We start from the raw sequence: 17822 nt of genomic DNA, 5'->3' as shown, positions 1-17822 counted from the left end.
TGCAATCTGGTGCAGCTACTCTGGAAAACAGTATGGAGGTTCCTCAAAAAGCTGAAAATAGAGCTACCCTATGACCCAGCAATCACACTACTGGATATTTACCCTAAAGATACAACTGTAGTGATCTGAAGGGGCATGTGCACCCAAATGTTTATTGCAGCAATGTCCACAAGAGCCAAACTATGGAAAGAGCCTAAATGTCCATTGACAGATGAATGGATAAAGAAGATGTGGTGTATACACACACACACACACACACACACACACACACACTGGAATACTATGCAGCCATCAAAAATTGAAATCTTGCCATTTGCAATGACACGGAAAGAACTAGATGGTATTATACTAAGAAAAATAAGTCAATCAGAGAAAGACAATTATCATATTATCTCTCTGATATAAGGAAATTAAGAGGCAGGGCGAGGTGTTGTGGGAGGTAGAGAGGGGAAAAAAATGAAACAAGATAGGACTGGGGAGGGAGCAAACCGTAAGAGACTCTTAATCTCAGGAAACAAACTGAGGGTTGGTGGGGGGTGGCGGTAGGGAGGGATAAGGTGCCTGGGTTATGGACATTGGGGAGGATATGTGCTATGGTGAGTGCTGTGAAATGTGTAAGCTTGATGATTCACAGACCTGTACCCCTGGGGGAAATAATACATTATATGTTAATAATAAATAAATAAATAAATAAATAAAGTCTCTCTGCCTTTCCCTTTGTCCCTCCCTCCTGCCACACTCAATCTCTCTCTCTCTCTCTCTCTCAAATAAATAAATAAATAAAATCTTTAAAAAAAATTCCTTTCTACTTACTTTACAGAAAGTCTTGCATGCATCAATTATGGGCCTATATCCAGTGCAACGGCATAGGTTACCTGAAGGAGAAAAACTCAACTGTATTACTCAACTAACCTAGAGAGAGGTACAGTCTGCCAAGTGCATGATGAAAGTAAGAACCCCCATCCAAGAAGAAGGCCCCGTTGGACATTTCAGTCTATGTAATGTACAAAGTCTGATTTTTTTCATCAGCAACTTGGGATATTAGGTTGAGGGTTCTGAAGTAGAGCTGAACAACCCAGTTATTTGTGTTTTCTCTCTGTAAACAGTTTCATATCTTCTGCTTATGATAGGTGATCAAGGAACACAGTGATTTCAAGCTAAAAACTTGGTCTACAGGCACATTCAAGAGCTAAGCTTCAGCTGATAGATCAAAGACTTTTTGTAGTAGCAAAGGCAATTATTAAACTTCAGAAACAACCGGGCTCACATTTATAACAAATCATTAGGGCAGCATTTCTCTCACAGTGGTCCATAGCCCACATTCACCCCACACCCCACAATCTGAAGTCTTATTAAAAAAATAAAGCCAATCTGAAGCAAGCTATCTGGGGTTTAATCCCCGGAACCTTCACTCTTTACAAATTCCACCATGGAAGTCTTAAGCACAGTAAAATCTGAAAACCCCTTGTTCACATTATAAATAGCCGTGAGATCAAATGCGTAACGGGATCTAAAGGAAATCAGGCAAGAGACAGTTCACGTGCTGCATCTCTCCTTCCTACTTCCATTTGCTCTGGTCCTCCATGTGTGCGGGAGAGCTAGACTCACGAGCTCTACCCTCGTGTTCTCTGGCAGGGAAACAGGGTTCTTGGGAGGCAGGAGATGGACAGATAGATCCATGAACAGTTTCATTGGGATCTGGTAGGCTATTATTTTAAAAATTCGTTTAGAATCTTGTAAATGAAGACTTCCTGCATCCACACACACACTGAGCTGCTGAACTTGGTAAAACCACTCTAGACTGGATACAGTTATTTGAAATAAGTATCACCAGAAGATCTCAATCTCTTTGATCTTATGGTGTATTCATCGGAGTCCTCTGATAGCTAACGGGATCCTGAGAGCACCCCTCCCTGGGAGAGAGTGATGGGAGAGAGTGGCATGTGGAGAAAGCTGGACCCTTTCCAAGAGTAAATGAATAAATGGGCTTTGTCATGTTTGTAAAAATAAGCAAATACGGGCACCCGGGTTGCTCACTGGGTTGAGCATCTGCCTTCAGCTCAGGTCATGACCTCAGGGTCCCGGGATTGAGCCCCACATCGGGCTCTCTGCTCAGCGGGGTGTCTCCCTTCTCCCTCTGCCTGCTTCTCCCTCTCCTTCTGCCACTCCCCCTGCTTGTGCTCTCTCTCTCTCAAATAAATAAATAAAATCTTAAAAAAAATAAGAGAACAGTAAAAAAGGGAGGGAGGAGACTTTAAAAAAAAAGATTTTATTTATTTATTTGAGACAAAGAGACAGACAGACAGAGAGAGCATGAGCAGGGGGGACAGGAAAGATGGACTGAGCCACCCAGGCAGGGAGGAGACTTTTTTTTTTTTAATTTTTATTTTTGTTAAGATTTTATTTATTTGTTAGAGAGAGAGAGAGAGCACGTGGGAGCAGAGGCAGACAGAGTGTCAGGCAGAGGCAGAGGGAGAAGCAGGCTCCCTGCCAAGCAAGGAGCCCGATGTGGGACTTGATCCCAGGACCCTGGGATCATGACCTGAGCCGAAGGCAGCTGCCTAACCAACTGAGCCACCCAGGCATCCCGAGGAGACTTTTTTAAATCAAGAGAGACAAGAAATTATCAGCCAAGGGAAATGTGTGGATCTTGTCTGAATCCTGATTTGGACAAAGTAATTCTTCCACTTATTGGTGGTACAACTTTAAATAAATTCTTCTCTCTAAACCTTAGTTTCTCCATGTATGACGTGGGGATAGTAACAATGCTTACCTTGCACAGGTATCCTGAAGAGTAAATGAGACGATCTTTGTACAGCATGAATACAGCACGTGGCACACAGTGAGTGTTTACCGTCACCTCTGACCATCGCCATTATTTAAAAACAAAAGCACATGTATATATAACCTACCACCAAGGGCTTCCGTTATCTGCTCCAGAGAAGGCTCTGGATGGTTCCTCAGCAATGTGTAGATGGACATCACCATTCCAGGGGTGCAGAACCCACACTGCGTGCCGTGACACTTGGCTATCCTCTCCTGGAAGCACAGTAATATTAGAAATGCAGAATCTTGGGCCCTATCCTAGACCCACCGGATCAGAACCTGCACTCTGACAAGATCCCCGGACAACCTGTTTGCACAATAAAACTGGAGAAGAGGTCCTGGAAAATCCTTCTCATCCCAGGTGTCTCCTTTTCTCAGACTGGGTGGCTGTGATTACTGGTCCTCGCCTTTCATTAAAGGCTCTCAGCCTTTGGAATCACCAGGGGAATTTAAAATTTCCAAGGGCCAGGAAGCAGCCCAGACCAAGAGCACAGACCTGTATTTTTTAGATTCCGCAGTGGTTTCAATACATAATCCAGAATGGGAATCACGGAAATAAGGCTCACCCCCTTTAAGTCCCTCAGAGAAGTGAAGCAAATTGTGCGCATGTTGAGAAAACCGAACCAAGCAAAACCCCCGAGTGTCTTGTAGCTGCCCACGATTACCCTATCACTTCAGCACACAGGAGTTGGCAAAGTGCAGCCATTAATCCACAAAACAGTCAAGAGGGAAACGCTGCCTCTTTCTCTACCAAACCTTTTCCCTCCCAGCATTTTCTCTTCGGAGTCTAACTTCAAAGGCGCTGCCCCATTATGGAAGCTGTCTTCTGGCTCCATTGCAACCCCAGGAGCTCAGCAGCAGCTGCTAAATGAAATGCTGTCTTACAGCCGTGAACTGCCTCCTCTCACACGAGAACCCAGGCAGGATTTGCTCCCTCTAGGTAATGAGGTTTCACAGGACATAGACAGGACCCGACATTCCTCAAGCCTAGGGAACGTGAAGTGTGATTATTCTCTGTGTTGCCCCTATCTTTTCCCTCTTTGGTCCTCTTCTCATAAGTGACCTTCAGTAACCTAGACAAAAACAAGTAGCAACATCTACTTTTTATGGGCAACATATCAATAATTTAAAGGGCCAGGAGTCTGAGGTGTCTTTTCCTTTGAGGTGAAGTTCCAACAAGATGCTGCCTTAGGAGAAAGGCCTCCAAATTTATTAAAACTCCATCATCTGTCTTTTGAACAAGACCTACATTTTAAAAATCCTTTTTGGAGATGAGATTTTCATCCAGCTTTAAAATAAGGTTATTTTCCATTTTGTGGGCGGGGGGGATGACGAAATCATAACCCTCAATACATACGGCCCTCATTTCTTTGAATTTGGAAGATGTAAGATGGATAGGTCCCATCTAGTTAGAACATGAAAAGCAAACACAGCAGTGTTGGGGTTTTCTTCCAAAAGAAAAAGGCCTCTATTCTTCCAGAAGCATCTTTCTAAGAAATCAATTGTAACACACACACACACAGCAGGTGTCATTCCTGGTCTCGAGCTCGGTTCCATGTATAGGCAGTGACCAAACAGTAGGGCTCAGACTGTCCTACCACGTTAACCTCTGGGCCTTGCTGCACTTTCTGAAGCACAAAAACCCTATGAGGAAGAAGCCCAGCCTTACCTGAACAGGATGAATCCCGGCCTTGGTGCTTCCTATGCCTTCTATCGTGGTGACAGCAGCCCCGTACAGGGAGCAGATGGGGATCAGACAGGCATTGGCGGCATGATGGCTTCAGAATGCAAAAAGGAAACACAAAGTAAATTGTACCCAGTGGGAAACGGGCCTGAGTGCTCACCCAGCACCTCCAATATGGCAGGTTTTGTACGACGCTTCAGGCATTGCAAATACCTTCTATCCTCAGCTCGTGCCCAGGTTTTAGAACCAAAATATACAGGTTTCTAAACAGTACTGCATCCAAATATATACACACACAAAAGAAAGATTGGAAGAATATTATTCATTTATAATTAAATGTAAATATTTACTGAGTGTCTACTATGTGCCAGGCAAAGTTCAAGGCACTAGGATTCATTAGTCAATAAGACATATAAAGTTCCTGCCCTTGTAGAGTATATATCCTAATTAAGGGAAGATAGACAATACATATATATGTAGACCACACATACACACATAAACTGAGAGAGTAAGAAGTCCTATGAATAAAGTCATAGAGGTAAAGGGAATAAGGAGTTGCAGAGGTGAGGTGGGCATTGCTATTTATAAGTTGATCAAAGAGGGCTCACTGCGTAACATTTTTGCTGGAACCTGAGTGATTTGAAGGAGGCAGACATGAAGGTTTGGGAGCAAACATTCTAGGTAGAGGGACAACACGTGCAAAGGCCCTGAGGCAGGAATGGGCTTGGGATGTTTAGGAACAGAAAGAAGGCCAGTGAGTTTGGAGCACAGTGAATACAGGAGAAATGGTGGGATTCCTGGTTGAGAGACACACAAATTAGGTAATTGTAAGGCTTCATTTAGAAACTTGTAAGAGACCTTCACTCTCATTCTAAAAACATGCTGTAAAACTATATAATTATAGCTTTTTAAAAACTCATCAGATGCTGGGTATGTAAAGAAACTTAAAGGACCTAAACTCCATTAAGTACAATCCCTTTGTAAGACAGATGAGATATAGCTGTCCCCATCTCTGACATGGATGGAGGGAACAGAATCTGCCTTAGACAGGAGTAAGGAGAAATCATACCAATTTTCAACATATATTTAATGTGGGCTGATGCAACAAATTAAAATACAAAGCTGGACTACACTGTCCCCAATCTCTTCCCCACCAAACTTCACTGAGTGCTGAGGGTAATACTCTAAAACTAGGGGTAGGGAAGGAGTGCTACAAAACAAAAACAAAAACAATAAAACCACTCCATGCACACGGACTCTTATTTGAGGAAGTTGGGGGAAAGCAGGAGAACCGACAGAAAACTGTAAGCACTCGGGCTTCGCAGAGTGTAGGGCAGTTGCCACCCTCCAGAGGCTGAAGACAGTGAGACCTGGCTGTAAGAGATCTCCCAAAGCATGGAAGTGAGATGGTAGAGCAAGAGAACTTCTTGATGAATCAGAAAATGGGCAGCCAGGCTGTAAAACAGGGAGGGATCACCCAGAGTTCAGGAAGCAAGTGACCTGGCTGTGGAAAACACGCAGATCTCCAAAATCTTACCACTGCTCAAATCCTTAGCCCTCATCTGAGCTCTGCAGAATGATGTAAAATGGTTTAAGATATGCATGGTTGGAGTCCAAAAGAGAGAAGTGGGGAGAGAGAAGAGGAAAGTGAAAGGAAGGGAGAGGAAAAAGGAAAGGAGAAGGAGGGAAAGTGAGGGAGGGAGGAGGAAAGGGGAAGGGAGGAAGGAAGAGAAAGAAAGAGAGTAAATATTTGAAGAGATGATGGCTTGAGAAGTTTCCAAAGCTGATAGAAGACATCAACCCACAAATCCAAGAAACTTGGTGAATCTAAAGAAGGATAAATTTCAAACACAAAGAGAAGATGTTAAATGTAATGGGAAACCACTGGTGATTTTTAAAGTAGGAGAGTGCGATGATCTGATTTATGCTGAAAGTGATCTCTCTGACGTATGGAATCACCATGGCAGGGGCAAGGGTGGGAGCAGGTACCTCAGTCAGTAGGCTGTAACAGTAATATAAAAGTGTGATGATGCCGTTATTCTTCACTGCAATTTCAGTCCTTCCTTCCTTCCAGCACAGGGAGTCAGAGAGCCTTTCCATTTTCAACAAGGGATTCTTTGACCATATGTTATCCTCGTTGATGGTACATTTTTCCCCTAACCCATTCACATTCTGGGGACCATGTCTATCTTGTGCATCACTGTACCCCTAGTGCCGACCACAGTTCTTGTTGCATAGTAAGTGCTCCTACATATTCATCAGGTGAAGGAACAATGTTACAAAGTTCAAGACTTCAAAAATACAACCATATCTGGACTTTGCTGCAAGGTACCTTATCTTCTTGGTATTGGGGGTGTATCGTGATATCATCACTGTGCAGGCACCACAGCCACCTGTTCCACAGCCGTACTTAGTTCCTGTGAGTCGAACTGGAAAAAGCGTGGTTAAAGATAATGTGTTTTCCAAAATTCTCTTCCTCGAATAGCTCTGACCTTAGAGGACAACATCATCAAAAATCTCTTGAACATATAATTAAGTTTAAATGACGTCTTAGCTGCTATTTTTTAGAATCTTGTAGAGTCCTGATTTCCATTTGTGTATTATATTTAGTCTCCTCCCTTTCAAAACAATGGGACATCATATTACCAAAACAGGGCCAAACTAAAAAAAAAAAGTTTGTACATATAAAGGCCTGAATATTTGAAAGTATGAGTACATTGCACATTTATCTATATCCTTATCTGTATCTTTGATGACATACAAAGTAAAATGTCAAACTGTATATCATTCTTGGAATATTTGTGTGTTATTATCCATGTTCACTATATTTCTCTGCTTCCCAGTGGCAGAAACTGCTACTTCTGTACTCATATCTGTTCTCTCATTCTTTTCTGGTAAAAGAAATCCCAATTTTTAGCCACACACATGGTTGGCCAGAATAAAAAATACATCTTCTCAGCCTCTTCTGCAGCTGGGTGGGGTTAATGACAATGCTGGCCAATGGGATGTAAGTGTAGTGCTGTGTATGACTTCCAGAACAAAATGTCCCCAAAAGGAGAGGGATGCCGCCTTCTTCATCCCTTACTGATTCTTATTTTCAGGAGTTCAGATATGACGGCTACACTTCAGTTAGTCATCTCTGACCATGGGACATCAGTCAGTAGGCTGTCTCTGACCATGAGGAGAAAGCTGCCTGCTGAGGAGGGTAGGGCAGCAAGACACAAGGAGCTTGGCCCCCTAATGAGGTTGGGACACTACTTTACTAGCCCTAATCCACCTACCTCTGGGATTCCTTTACGTGAGCGCAACAGCCATGAAAATGTGTTTCACAGACCTCCTTCAACATGGAGGGTAAATGACCAAATGACCCAGCTGCTGCATTTTGTTTTCTCTCACCCCAGTTTTCATTGACTCCCATGACTCCCAAGGTTTCAATGACTCCCATGACAACCATGACTTCCATGGGTTGCTTCCCACCAATGGCTCAGTGCTATGGAGAGACAGGGGAATCCGTGTCAGCCACCCCTCAATGGCTTTGATGTACGTGCCTTAGACTGCCCAGCAGCCTTGGACCCTCCCACTCAGCTTCCTCGTCCCCTCTTCTTTACAGGTAGCACTTGCATTGCGGTCTAATGTCTCCCTGAGCCTTCTTTAGCTCCCTATTTCCTTATACTCAGGTGTTTTCCTAATACAACCCTTGCACATTTAATCCCAGTTTTGATGTCTGCTTCTAAGAGAACTGAAACTAACACAATGAGAAAGGAATAAACTTTTAACTTCTATCTTATTTACTGCAATTTGGGATTTTCTGTAACTCACAAGTGAACTGAATATTAAATATTACACATTAGTACCATGGATAACCAGGAAATAAGTGTTCATTGTTTTTCTGTCCAAAGATCTTGAATGACTTCCAGAACATTGTTGTTGATGTTTTTTGAGTTGTGTACTCTTTGGGGAGTCTCTCTCTCTCTCTAGAAGGAATAAAAATGTACAAATTCCCATTTTCACGTAATTCTGCATAAAATTTAGTGGGGGTCTATAGACATCAGGAAGCCCAATGGAGTTCATGCATTGCAGGCTAAGAATCCAATCCTTACATGATTTTATTTAGAAAGCTTTTCTTTTTTTTAAATATTTTATTTATTTATTTGACAGAGATCACAAGCAGGCAGAGAGGCAGGCAGAGAGAGAAAGGGAGGCAGGCTCCCTGCTGAGCAGAAAGCCCAATGTGAGGCTCAATCCCAGGACCCTGGGATCATGACCTGAGTTGAAGGCAGAGGCTTTAACCCACTGAGCCACCCAGGCGTCCCTAGAAAGCTTTTCTAAGGTATCATTTTCAGGTTTAATTTCTCCATGGTTCTTTTATCTTCATTTTAGGAGATTTCTGTGCTCTTTTTTCCTAATGGGCATGATGATTAGTTCTTGAAGATAGAATGTCAATATTGTGACTCTTAATTCTAAAGGATGCTTAATTAAGCCCTTTTAAGATTTGCTTTAATTCCCACAGCTAGTTTCTCCATTTTATACTACGTATTTAGTGCCAAAACAGAGATTAGAAAGAATTTTGTTCCTCTGACAGCCACAACTGTGCACTGCCTACAAAACTGAAATGTGGGACTTTCTTTAAAAAGAACATAAAACCATAATTGTAGGGAATATGACTCACTATGCCTCTAAAAAGATATTTGAAATATCACCTGATGAGGATATCAGCACTAAACACACACATGCACACACTCAAAGCAAAGCAAAGGATACGCTTCTTCCTCAGATATGGTAACAGCATTGTTTCAGGATCAACATTTTTTTCTATTACCTGTACCAAAAGGAAAAGGAGAGTTATATACATAAAGTTGAGAGAGCTGGTGTGATATTTACATTGGCAAGCTCATGCTAATTTGATGGCAATGCACATTAATTAAATCTTCTACTCATATCTTCAATTTGGTTAATGTTTATGGAATACCTGTTATATACAAATCATCTCTCCTAAGTGTAAAGTCAAAATCTTGAACCCCAACACCTGTTTGCTGCTGTCCTTGGTCCTGAATCATCGCTGTTTTCTACTGCCGTGGTTGTTTCTACCAGTAGCAACACTAGGGACTCCCGCCCAGCTTCTCCTAGAAAGTCTGATACAGGTCACTGAAAAGATATTAGCAGAACAGCATACGGAAGAAAGAGCAGTGGGTGACTACCAGATCAAAGAAGTAAAAGAGAAAAGTTATACGCCAAATAATACAAAGATATGCAAGAAAGGATACACTCAAGAAGCAAGTTTGTGTGGGCAGCCTGGCAGCACAGAAATAGCAACCAACAGAAGTCATGACTGAAATGTCATGAATGGTTATGTTCTCCAAAGTGATCATGTTTTCTCTCTCTTTTTTTTTAAAGATTTTATTTATTTATTTGACAGACAGAGATCACATGTAGGCAAAGAGAGAGGAAGTGAAGCAGGCTCCCCACTGAGCAGAGAGCCCGACTTGGGGCTCCATCCCAGGACCCTGAGATCATGACCTGAGCCAAAGGTAGAGGCTTAACCCACTGAGCCACCCAGGTGCCCCATGTTTTCTCTTTTTTGATTAAAACTTTGGATTTCTTTTAGAGTCACAGAACAAAGAGAACTACGGTTTGCTTCACAGTCTCAGAAGTAGAGTTCATCTTTCACCATGTTATACTGCTACCCTTTTGGGAAGTAGATGAGGAGGGGACATATGCTTACTCTACAGATGTCTCCTCACCCTCAGTTCTCAGTGGCCATATGCCAGGGAAAGTGACCCAAATGCCAATTACCAATCAGATCTGTGTCCTAGAGGAATCTGCAATATAGTGAGAGGTTTGACTGTCTGTGTGTGTCAGGGGGGTATGTGTACCCATACTCTAATGCCAAAAAAAAAAAAAATTGAAGTGCCCCTCCAGGCATCCTCAATTTAATAGGCCCTCAAATGAAACTCTCTATTTCCCAAACTCACTCTTTCCCTTCTTTTCACTAACTTGTTTAATAGCCTCACCATCTGCTAAGTCATCCCAGCTTAAAAACTTGAGCAACTTTCAGCTTTTTATTTCTTTCAATCCACCACAATCAGTGTCACCAAGACCTGTCACTCATACTTCCAAAATGATTCTCTAAACAACCTTCACTTCTCCTGTCACTCCTCAGGATCAACACTTATTCCCTCTTGCTGGAACAATGATCAGAGCTGCCTAACGTGTCTCCTGCCTCCATTCTTGGCACCCACAACACCACTCTTCATACCACTGCTGGAATGACCTCTCTAAAATCCAAGTCATCTGCATCTGCTTTAATTCAACACTGCTCCTGGCTGCCAAGTCACCATGCTGGGAATTCCCAAATCATTCAGGGTGCCTGTTAAGTGGCATCCTTCTGGAATCTGAATTTCTGGGAGAAAGAACAAGGAAAGGTGAATCATTAATGAGCACACTGAATGGGTCTTTGGGAAATTTATATTCTAGGTTCCTGGAATACAAGAAGGAATTCAAACTCCATGGCAGAACCTACAAGGCCTTTTTGAAAGACTGTCCATTTTCTCCTGCCATCAACCCACGCGTCTTGAACACTGGTCACGTGGGAGCACTGGCTAGGCCAGCAGGACTTTCACCATTCACTATATTTGGATATAGGATTTCTTCAGAAAGTCCTCCCTATCTTCTTTACTTGGCAGAATTTTGGACATCATTCAACGCCCTGCTCAAGTGTTCTCTTCTGTGGGGGTGCTGCCATCGAATATACCTTTCCTCTGCTCCAGGTAACCGGCTTCCCCTGCGATCCCATGGCCAATGTCCACACCTCTGTCATAGAACTTTGGACTCCATGTGACATCGTGACTTATAATTAGGAGTACATATTTTGTTTTCAGTCACTGTTCCTGACACATAGCTCCTAAAATCCCTGGAATTTCCTGTATTGAGTGTGATCAAGGGGCCTGTTTTATGTTAATGGTGTACCTCTTGGAATTAACCCAATGGGAGCTTGCTGCCAGAAAAAACCAACCCTGGAACTTTTAGTCCAGTCCCCTGATCCCCAGATGGGGGAGAGGGACAGGCCGCAAGTCCAATCAGTTGCCAACGATTTAATCAGTCATGCCCGTGCAAAATAGAAGCCCGTAAAAGCCCAAAAGGATAGGCGTAGAGCTTCCCAGTTGGTGGAAGAACCAGAACACATCCACATGCTACCTGTGCCAGGCCCCAATGCCACAGGGTCAGAAGCTCCTTTGTTTGGATTCATCCCAGACCTTCACCTGGCTGTTGATTCATATCCTTTAATACCCTTTGTAATAAACCAGTAATCAAGTGAGTAAACTGGTTACCTGAGTTCCGTGAGCCCCTCTAGGAAATTAATCAAACCTAAGGAGGGGATTGTGGGATCTGATTTGTAGTCGGTACGTGAGAAGTATAGGTAACAACCCGGACTTGTGATTGGCATTTGAGGGCAGGGAGGGACATTCTTGTGGGACTGAGCCCTTAATGGAACCTGATAGTATCTCTGGGGAGATAGTGTAAGAATTGAGTTGAATTGTAAAACATTCAGGGGTCAGGGAATTGCTTGGCGGTGTGGGGAAAAACCACCCACACGTTGGAACTGAGTGACAGCACTGTACCCTGCATCACAATTATCTGTGTGTGTCTAAGTCTCTCTTGATCCTGGAAGACACCACCTTCTGTTATTCTTTGTGTCAAACACTGAGCTAGGTCCTGGGGATATATCATAGGGACATAATAAATGTTAACTGATTTTAATAAGTGATCATGATGTATACAATTTGCTATAAGAACACTGAGGAGAGAAGAAGGATTTCTCACAGTCTTGGGGCATCTGAACAGAAGAAAAGAAAGAAAAACAGAAGTGCCATAAATGATGGCACAAACTCTTGTTGTGGATCTCAGCACATATTCTCCCTTTCCTTGTTCCTGCTGCTTGGAAAAGGGACGAAATGGCTAGAACTCCAGCAGCTATGTTAGACTGAAGGCACTATATTAACAACAGGAGAGGAAAGAGAGAGAAGAAATCTGGGTCTCAGATGACATCATGAAGCTTCTGCGCCAAGTAAAAATGATTTGTGTCTCATTTAACCACTGTTAGTTTTGAATCTGCAATTCACAGCTGAAAGTAATCCTAGTTAATACATACGATGGCAAATTTTACAGAAGCCCACTTTTAAAGATAAAACAGGATCTGAGTAGCTTAGATAACAAAAGAAGAGCATTTAAGCCCGAGGGATATTTGTATATTTTTGGAAGGAATTAATGGAAGAAGCAGGCCTTGTTTGTTTGGGTACTTGTTCTAAGAGATGTCTCAAGAGACTAGAGTCTGGTTCAAAGTGCCACTGGCTTGAAATGTGTTTATTTTTCTTGATTTGGTGGATGGCCTATTTGGAGGGGGGAGAAAGGGAGAAGGGATATGGCGTGTACCCTGCCCTGGGAGGTCTTGGAGTGAAACAGTGAGATCAGGGCCAAAGCTGGTGGCTGGGGGGTGGGAAGGGAATGAGGAACAGAGTTACTATCACTGACTCCAGTTTTGGGAGATGATGCCAGTTCTTGGATCAGGGTCATGACATGTTCCTGGCTCAGTACAGCCTTGAGTGTTGTAAGGACGGCGTCTGTCCTTCTATATCTCCACCAGCATTCTGTGAGATTTCAAGTTCATACTGCACAAGATTGAGAAATCACTTTCCTCTGTGTCGGGTCGGTGACTAATTCCTGAGGCGTCTTCACCACCTCCAAGACAAAGGCAGAAAGAAAAGGGAGATGAGGGGGCCTGAGAAAGTGGTGAAATAATGGAAACTAAGAAAGGGGAAGAGATACGTGTGAAAGGACAAGGCTGAGAAGTACAAGGAGAGAGAAGAAGAGATGTATTTGTGGGACCCAGTGGGGAAGAGTAATAATCCACCAGTGTCCTTACAACAGAGAATGAGGCCAAGGGGACAGGCAGTGAGGACACTTCTGCCTGAGCTTCTGGTGGCTTTAAAATTCATTTTAATTGTTGTTTCTCCCTGTCCAAGCCACATCTACTCCCCTCCACTTTTCTCTGAATCATTATAACCATTCCAGAAATGTCCTCTCTCACCTCTGCAGACCAGGGACCCAAAGAAAGACTCACTAATGGACAGCTCTTTCCAGATTCCTACAGTGATATCAAGACCTTACGTTTTGTTGAGCAAATAATGCTCAATGACTACTTTTCAGCCCCCGCCAGCACTTCCAGGCAGGTCCGGCTCTGCACATGAAGCAGATTATATTCTGGTGCAAGTATTCATAATCACTTCTATATTCTAACTACTTGCTGTGTGCCAAGTACCTTGCTAACCACTCTCCATGGAATTTAATCTTTACCTCAGTTCCATGAGAGATGTTACTGTTATTAGCCCCATTTTGCAGAGGCGAAAGCTGAGGCTCAGAGATATGAAGCAACTTGCCTGAGGCCACAGAGCGGCCACGTGGCAGAGCAGAGAGCACAGGGTTCAAACCCATGACTAATTAGTTCCAAAAGCTCACACCTTCACTCACTATGCCTTGCTGCCCTGTAGAATAACATGCTTTAGTTCCTGAGTTGTGTTAAAGAGTTGTGTCTCGGGTATGACTTATTTATGGCTGCTTCTCCCCTCAAACTCTAGGCTAAGTCGATCACATGTTCTGGGGTCCCTTGTAGAGCATGTAAAAATTCAGAAATCTCTCTGCAACTGCATGTCTGACCCATATACGTGGCCTTCCCTCTCGATAGCCTCAGACCCTGCCTGATGACGACTTTTGGTGAAGGGATTTTGCAAAAAAGCACAGACTGGAGGCTAATCATATAACCTAGAGTCTCCTAACTGGCTACTATACAATTCTATACATTGCTCAGGGCTCACCAAATAAGTGTGGTCACCATCTGTCCCCATATAATGCTATTACAATATTACTGACTATATTGCCTATGCCGTACTTTTCATCTCTGTAACTTACTTATTAACTGTAAGTGTATACTTAATTTTCTTCGCCTATTTTGCCGGTCCCTCCAACCCCCTCCCCTCTGGCAACCCCCAGTTTGTTCTCTACTTTATGATTCTGTTTCTGTTGCTGTTTGCTTTTTTCTTTTCCTTTTTTTTTTTTTTAAGATTCCACATGGTATTTGTCTTTCTCTATATGACTTATTTCAAAATAGCCAAAGCAATCTTGAGAAGAAAAAAACAAAGCTGGAGGTATCACAATCCGAGGTTTCAAGAGATTCCACAAAGGTAGAGCAATAAAAATATCAGGTACTGGCACTAAACAGGCACACAGATCAGCAAAACAGAATAGAGAGCCCAGAAATAAGTCCATGCTTAGATGATCAGTGGAGCTAGGAGAAAGTGGGCAAGAATACACAATGGGGAAAAGACAGTGTTTTCATCAAATGGGAGTGGGGAAACTGGGCCACTTGTTACACCATACACAAACATAAATTCAAAACGGATAAAAGACCTAAATGCAAAACCTGAAACCATAAAACTCCTAGAAGAAAACATAGGCAGTAATTTCTTGGACAGCTGTCTCAGTAGCATTTTTCTAGCTGTGTCTCCTCAAGTAAGGAAAATAAAAGCAAAAATAAACTGCTGAGACCACACCAAAATTTAAAAAGAAAAAAAAAAAAAAGCTTTTGTACAGCAAAGGAAACCATCAACAAAACAGAAAGGCAACCGAGTGAATGAGAGAAGATATTTGTAAATGGTATATCTGATAAGGGATCGATATCCAAAATATATAAAAAACTTAATACAACTCAACACCAAAAGAAATCAAATTCAACTAAGAGGGCCTCGGAGGCAAGTTTTTAATCCCAGAGGTCGTGTTTGACCTTAGACCCCTCTTTCCTGGTCATTTCTCTCTCTCACTTTTCTCAACAGTTCCTCATCCTCTGAACCAGAAACTTTATTCTATCTATGGGGTGATCAGGATTGCTTGCCAGGAATGACACACACCCCAAACAATTTGGAAGGGAGGAGGAGGAAAGGGAAAGGGCAGCATGATTACTTTTGAAAGAAAAATGTACTCCACATCTTCAGAGTGTACTTTCCAAATGATCACAGGACATTTGACCCATAGATAAAAATGAGCCCCTAGATAAGAACCAGCTTATCTATTTTTAAAAATCAATAGAGCACAAACTGTTGTTAGTCATTATGTTAAAAATCCCACTAGAGTTTGTTCGGGGGCAGGGAAGGGGGGATGAGGAAGAAGCTAGACTCAAAAACCAGTTTCCTCATTCACCCAGAACCCTCACCATCACCCACAAAGCCCCGGCAATCTGGCCCCTGGCCACATCCCCAACCCCGCCGCCCTCCTTGCTATCCCTTAGCATGTGGAAATAATCCCCATGCCCGAGGACCTCTGCAGCCCCATTCCCTTCATCCGGGATACGTCTCCCAGATGTTGCCTCCTCACTTCACACCTGTCACTGCTCAAATGTCACTCTTTCGGAGAGACCTAAACATCCATCCCACTTAAAATATCAGCCCTGTTCACTCTCTGCCCCTTCACTTTGCTCTAGGTTCTGTCCTGCAACTTACCACCTTTCCACTTTCTAATGTGCTCGTCGCCCGCCTCCCTAGCACGCTGTAAACTCCGTGCAAGCAAGGACTTCGTCTTTTCTGTGTTTTGTTGCCTCCCCTGAGAACACCGGAACCCTGCCTTCTAGAGCAGACCCTTAACAACAGATTAAACACACATCATCACTCTTATCTCAGTAGTAGTAGCCCCTTTTCAAAGAGGACCTGGGGCTCTGAAAGTTTAGGGCATCCCAGTAAGGGAGCTGGAACTGGATCCTTGCTCGTAAAAAGGGCAGCGTTTCCTTTGCTCTGCCCTTCAGTCAAGCAAAGAAGGATGTAATGCGAACCCTTCATCCTGCTGCCAATTTTTACCCTCACAGTAGTCCTCTGAGGGGATCCCAAGAGCCCCATTACAGATCAGAAATAAAAAGCTCATGTTATCTAGTGTGGAACTCAGGCAACAGGGTCAGAGGAAGGTTTTATGGAACCTAGAACTTGTACAATTTGGGGAGGGGTCTTCTTTTAAGAAAAACACTACAAAACCACAAGTATAAAAATAGGATCAGGTCCTTAGAAGAGGCTTCCAGTGAGAGGCCCTGATGCCTGACCTCAGCCTCTTGGTGTGTCCCTCAGGCCGGTTGGGAAAGTGGGTTTGGCTACCCTGGACCCAGGAGCAGGGATCCCCCTTGGCTCTGAAAGGGCTGGCACTGTGGAAAGGCGGGTAGCACGGCCCTCGTTTGGTCCTCTCTTAAGGAAGCCCTTTTACTTTCCTGCCTCAGTTTCCCCCTTGCAAAGTAGTGCCAATACGCTGGGACAGCGTTGAGTGAACGGGGTTCACGGCCCCGTCGGGGGAAAGGGGTGTTTTCAGGGATGCCCAGGGGCTTTGCTGCCCCGCAGGGTTGAACCCTGCCGGGACCTCTCGCCGAGACTCTGCAGACCCAGCCCGTTTTCCGAGAGCACAGACGCTGCGTCACCGCGGACGGCGGGAGGACCTTCAAGACCCCAGAACCCGGTTCTGGCTTCAGCTCTGCCAGGAACTTGCTGTGACTTGAGGAGGTCACAACCGCCTCATCCGAGAAGCGATCAGGGCCGATCGATCCGGTGTGACCCGCCCTCTGCTCCAGTCGCTCCCGAGCCCCGGCTATAACTCGCTCCGCGTCCACGCGGACATTCCGTTATCCGCGGGTTTGAGGGGAAGGTGAGCAGCGCTGACCCCGAGGAGGAAGAAAAGCCATTGCTCCTCCTGTTTGCGGGGCGGGGGGTGTCGGGGGTCAGTCGGGGCGTCTCGGAAGGAGAAGGAAAGGAACCCCGGCGAGTGGGCTCCCGAGCTCCGGGGCGGTCGGGAAAGCACAGGCCGCACCTGCCGGGTGGGGGCGGAGGTGCGCGCGGGGGCAAAGCCGCCCCCAGCCCAGGAGCGGCCCCGGAGCGCTCACCTTGCGGCCGTTCACGTAGAAGAGCAGCTCCGCCGCCGGCTCCATGGTGGTGGGGGGCACGGCCGGGCACCGCGCCCCGGGTCGCCGACTGCGCTGCTCGCCGAGCCTCGCCGGCAGCCAAGCGCCAAGGCAGAGAGTCCCGCTGCGGACCCAAAACTCCGCGAGCCTGGCGGGGGGAACTTGCCGGGATCCCAGGAAGTCACGCGAGCGCTCCGGCTGCTCCGAGATCATTGGCCGGACCCCCCACCCCCCCCCAACCTCCGCCTCCTCGCGTCCGCGCCGGCTCTCCACCCCCGGCAGGTGCGGCAGGTCCCCGGGCGTCCCTTTGGTAGTCTTTCCTTGGTGCATATATTT

At 44.7% G+C, this 17822-nt stretch overlaps 1 protein-coding gene across 1 annotated transcript in view; it reads right to left on the bottom strand.

Annotated features, from left to right (window-relative positions):
• LOC111153602 (aldehyde oxidase) overlaps positions 1-17526 on the bottom strand; it is a 77430-nt gene extending 59904 nt beyond the window's left edge. The window contains exons 1-6 of the mRNA XM_022512769.1: positions 17469-17526; positions 9272-9329; positions 6843-6939; positions 4496-4604; positions 2913-3039; positions 814-875 (exon numbers count right to left, since the gene is read on the bottom strand). Coding sequence (XP_022368477.1) covers positions 814-875; positions 2913-3039; positions 4496-4604; positions 6843-6939; positions 9272-9329; positions 17469-17513 — 498 coding nt within the window. The 5' untranslated portion in view covers positions 17514-17526. The remainder of the gene's footprint in view (positions 1-813; positions 876-2912; positions 3040-4495; positions 4605-6842; positions 6940-9271; positions 9330-17468) is intronic.
• Positions 17527-17822: the final 296 nt, after the last annotated feature.

The sequence above is a fragment of the Enhydra lutris genome, unplaced genomic scaffold, assembly GCF_002288905.1.
Source record: "Enhydra lutris kenyoni isolate GAN:26980312 unplaced genomic scaffold, ASM228890v2 scaffoldscaffold1, whole genome shotgun sequence".
NCBI lineage: Eukaryota > Metazoa > Chordata > Mammalia > Carnivora > Mustelidae > Enhydra > Enhydra lutris.
The sequence above is the reverse complement of the archived record's forward strand: the minus strand, read 5'-3'. Positions and strand labels throughout refer to the sequence as shown.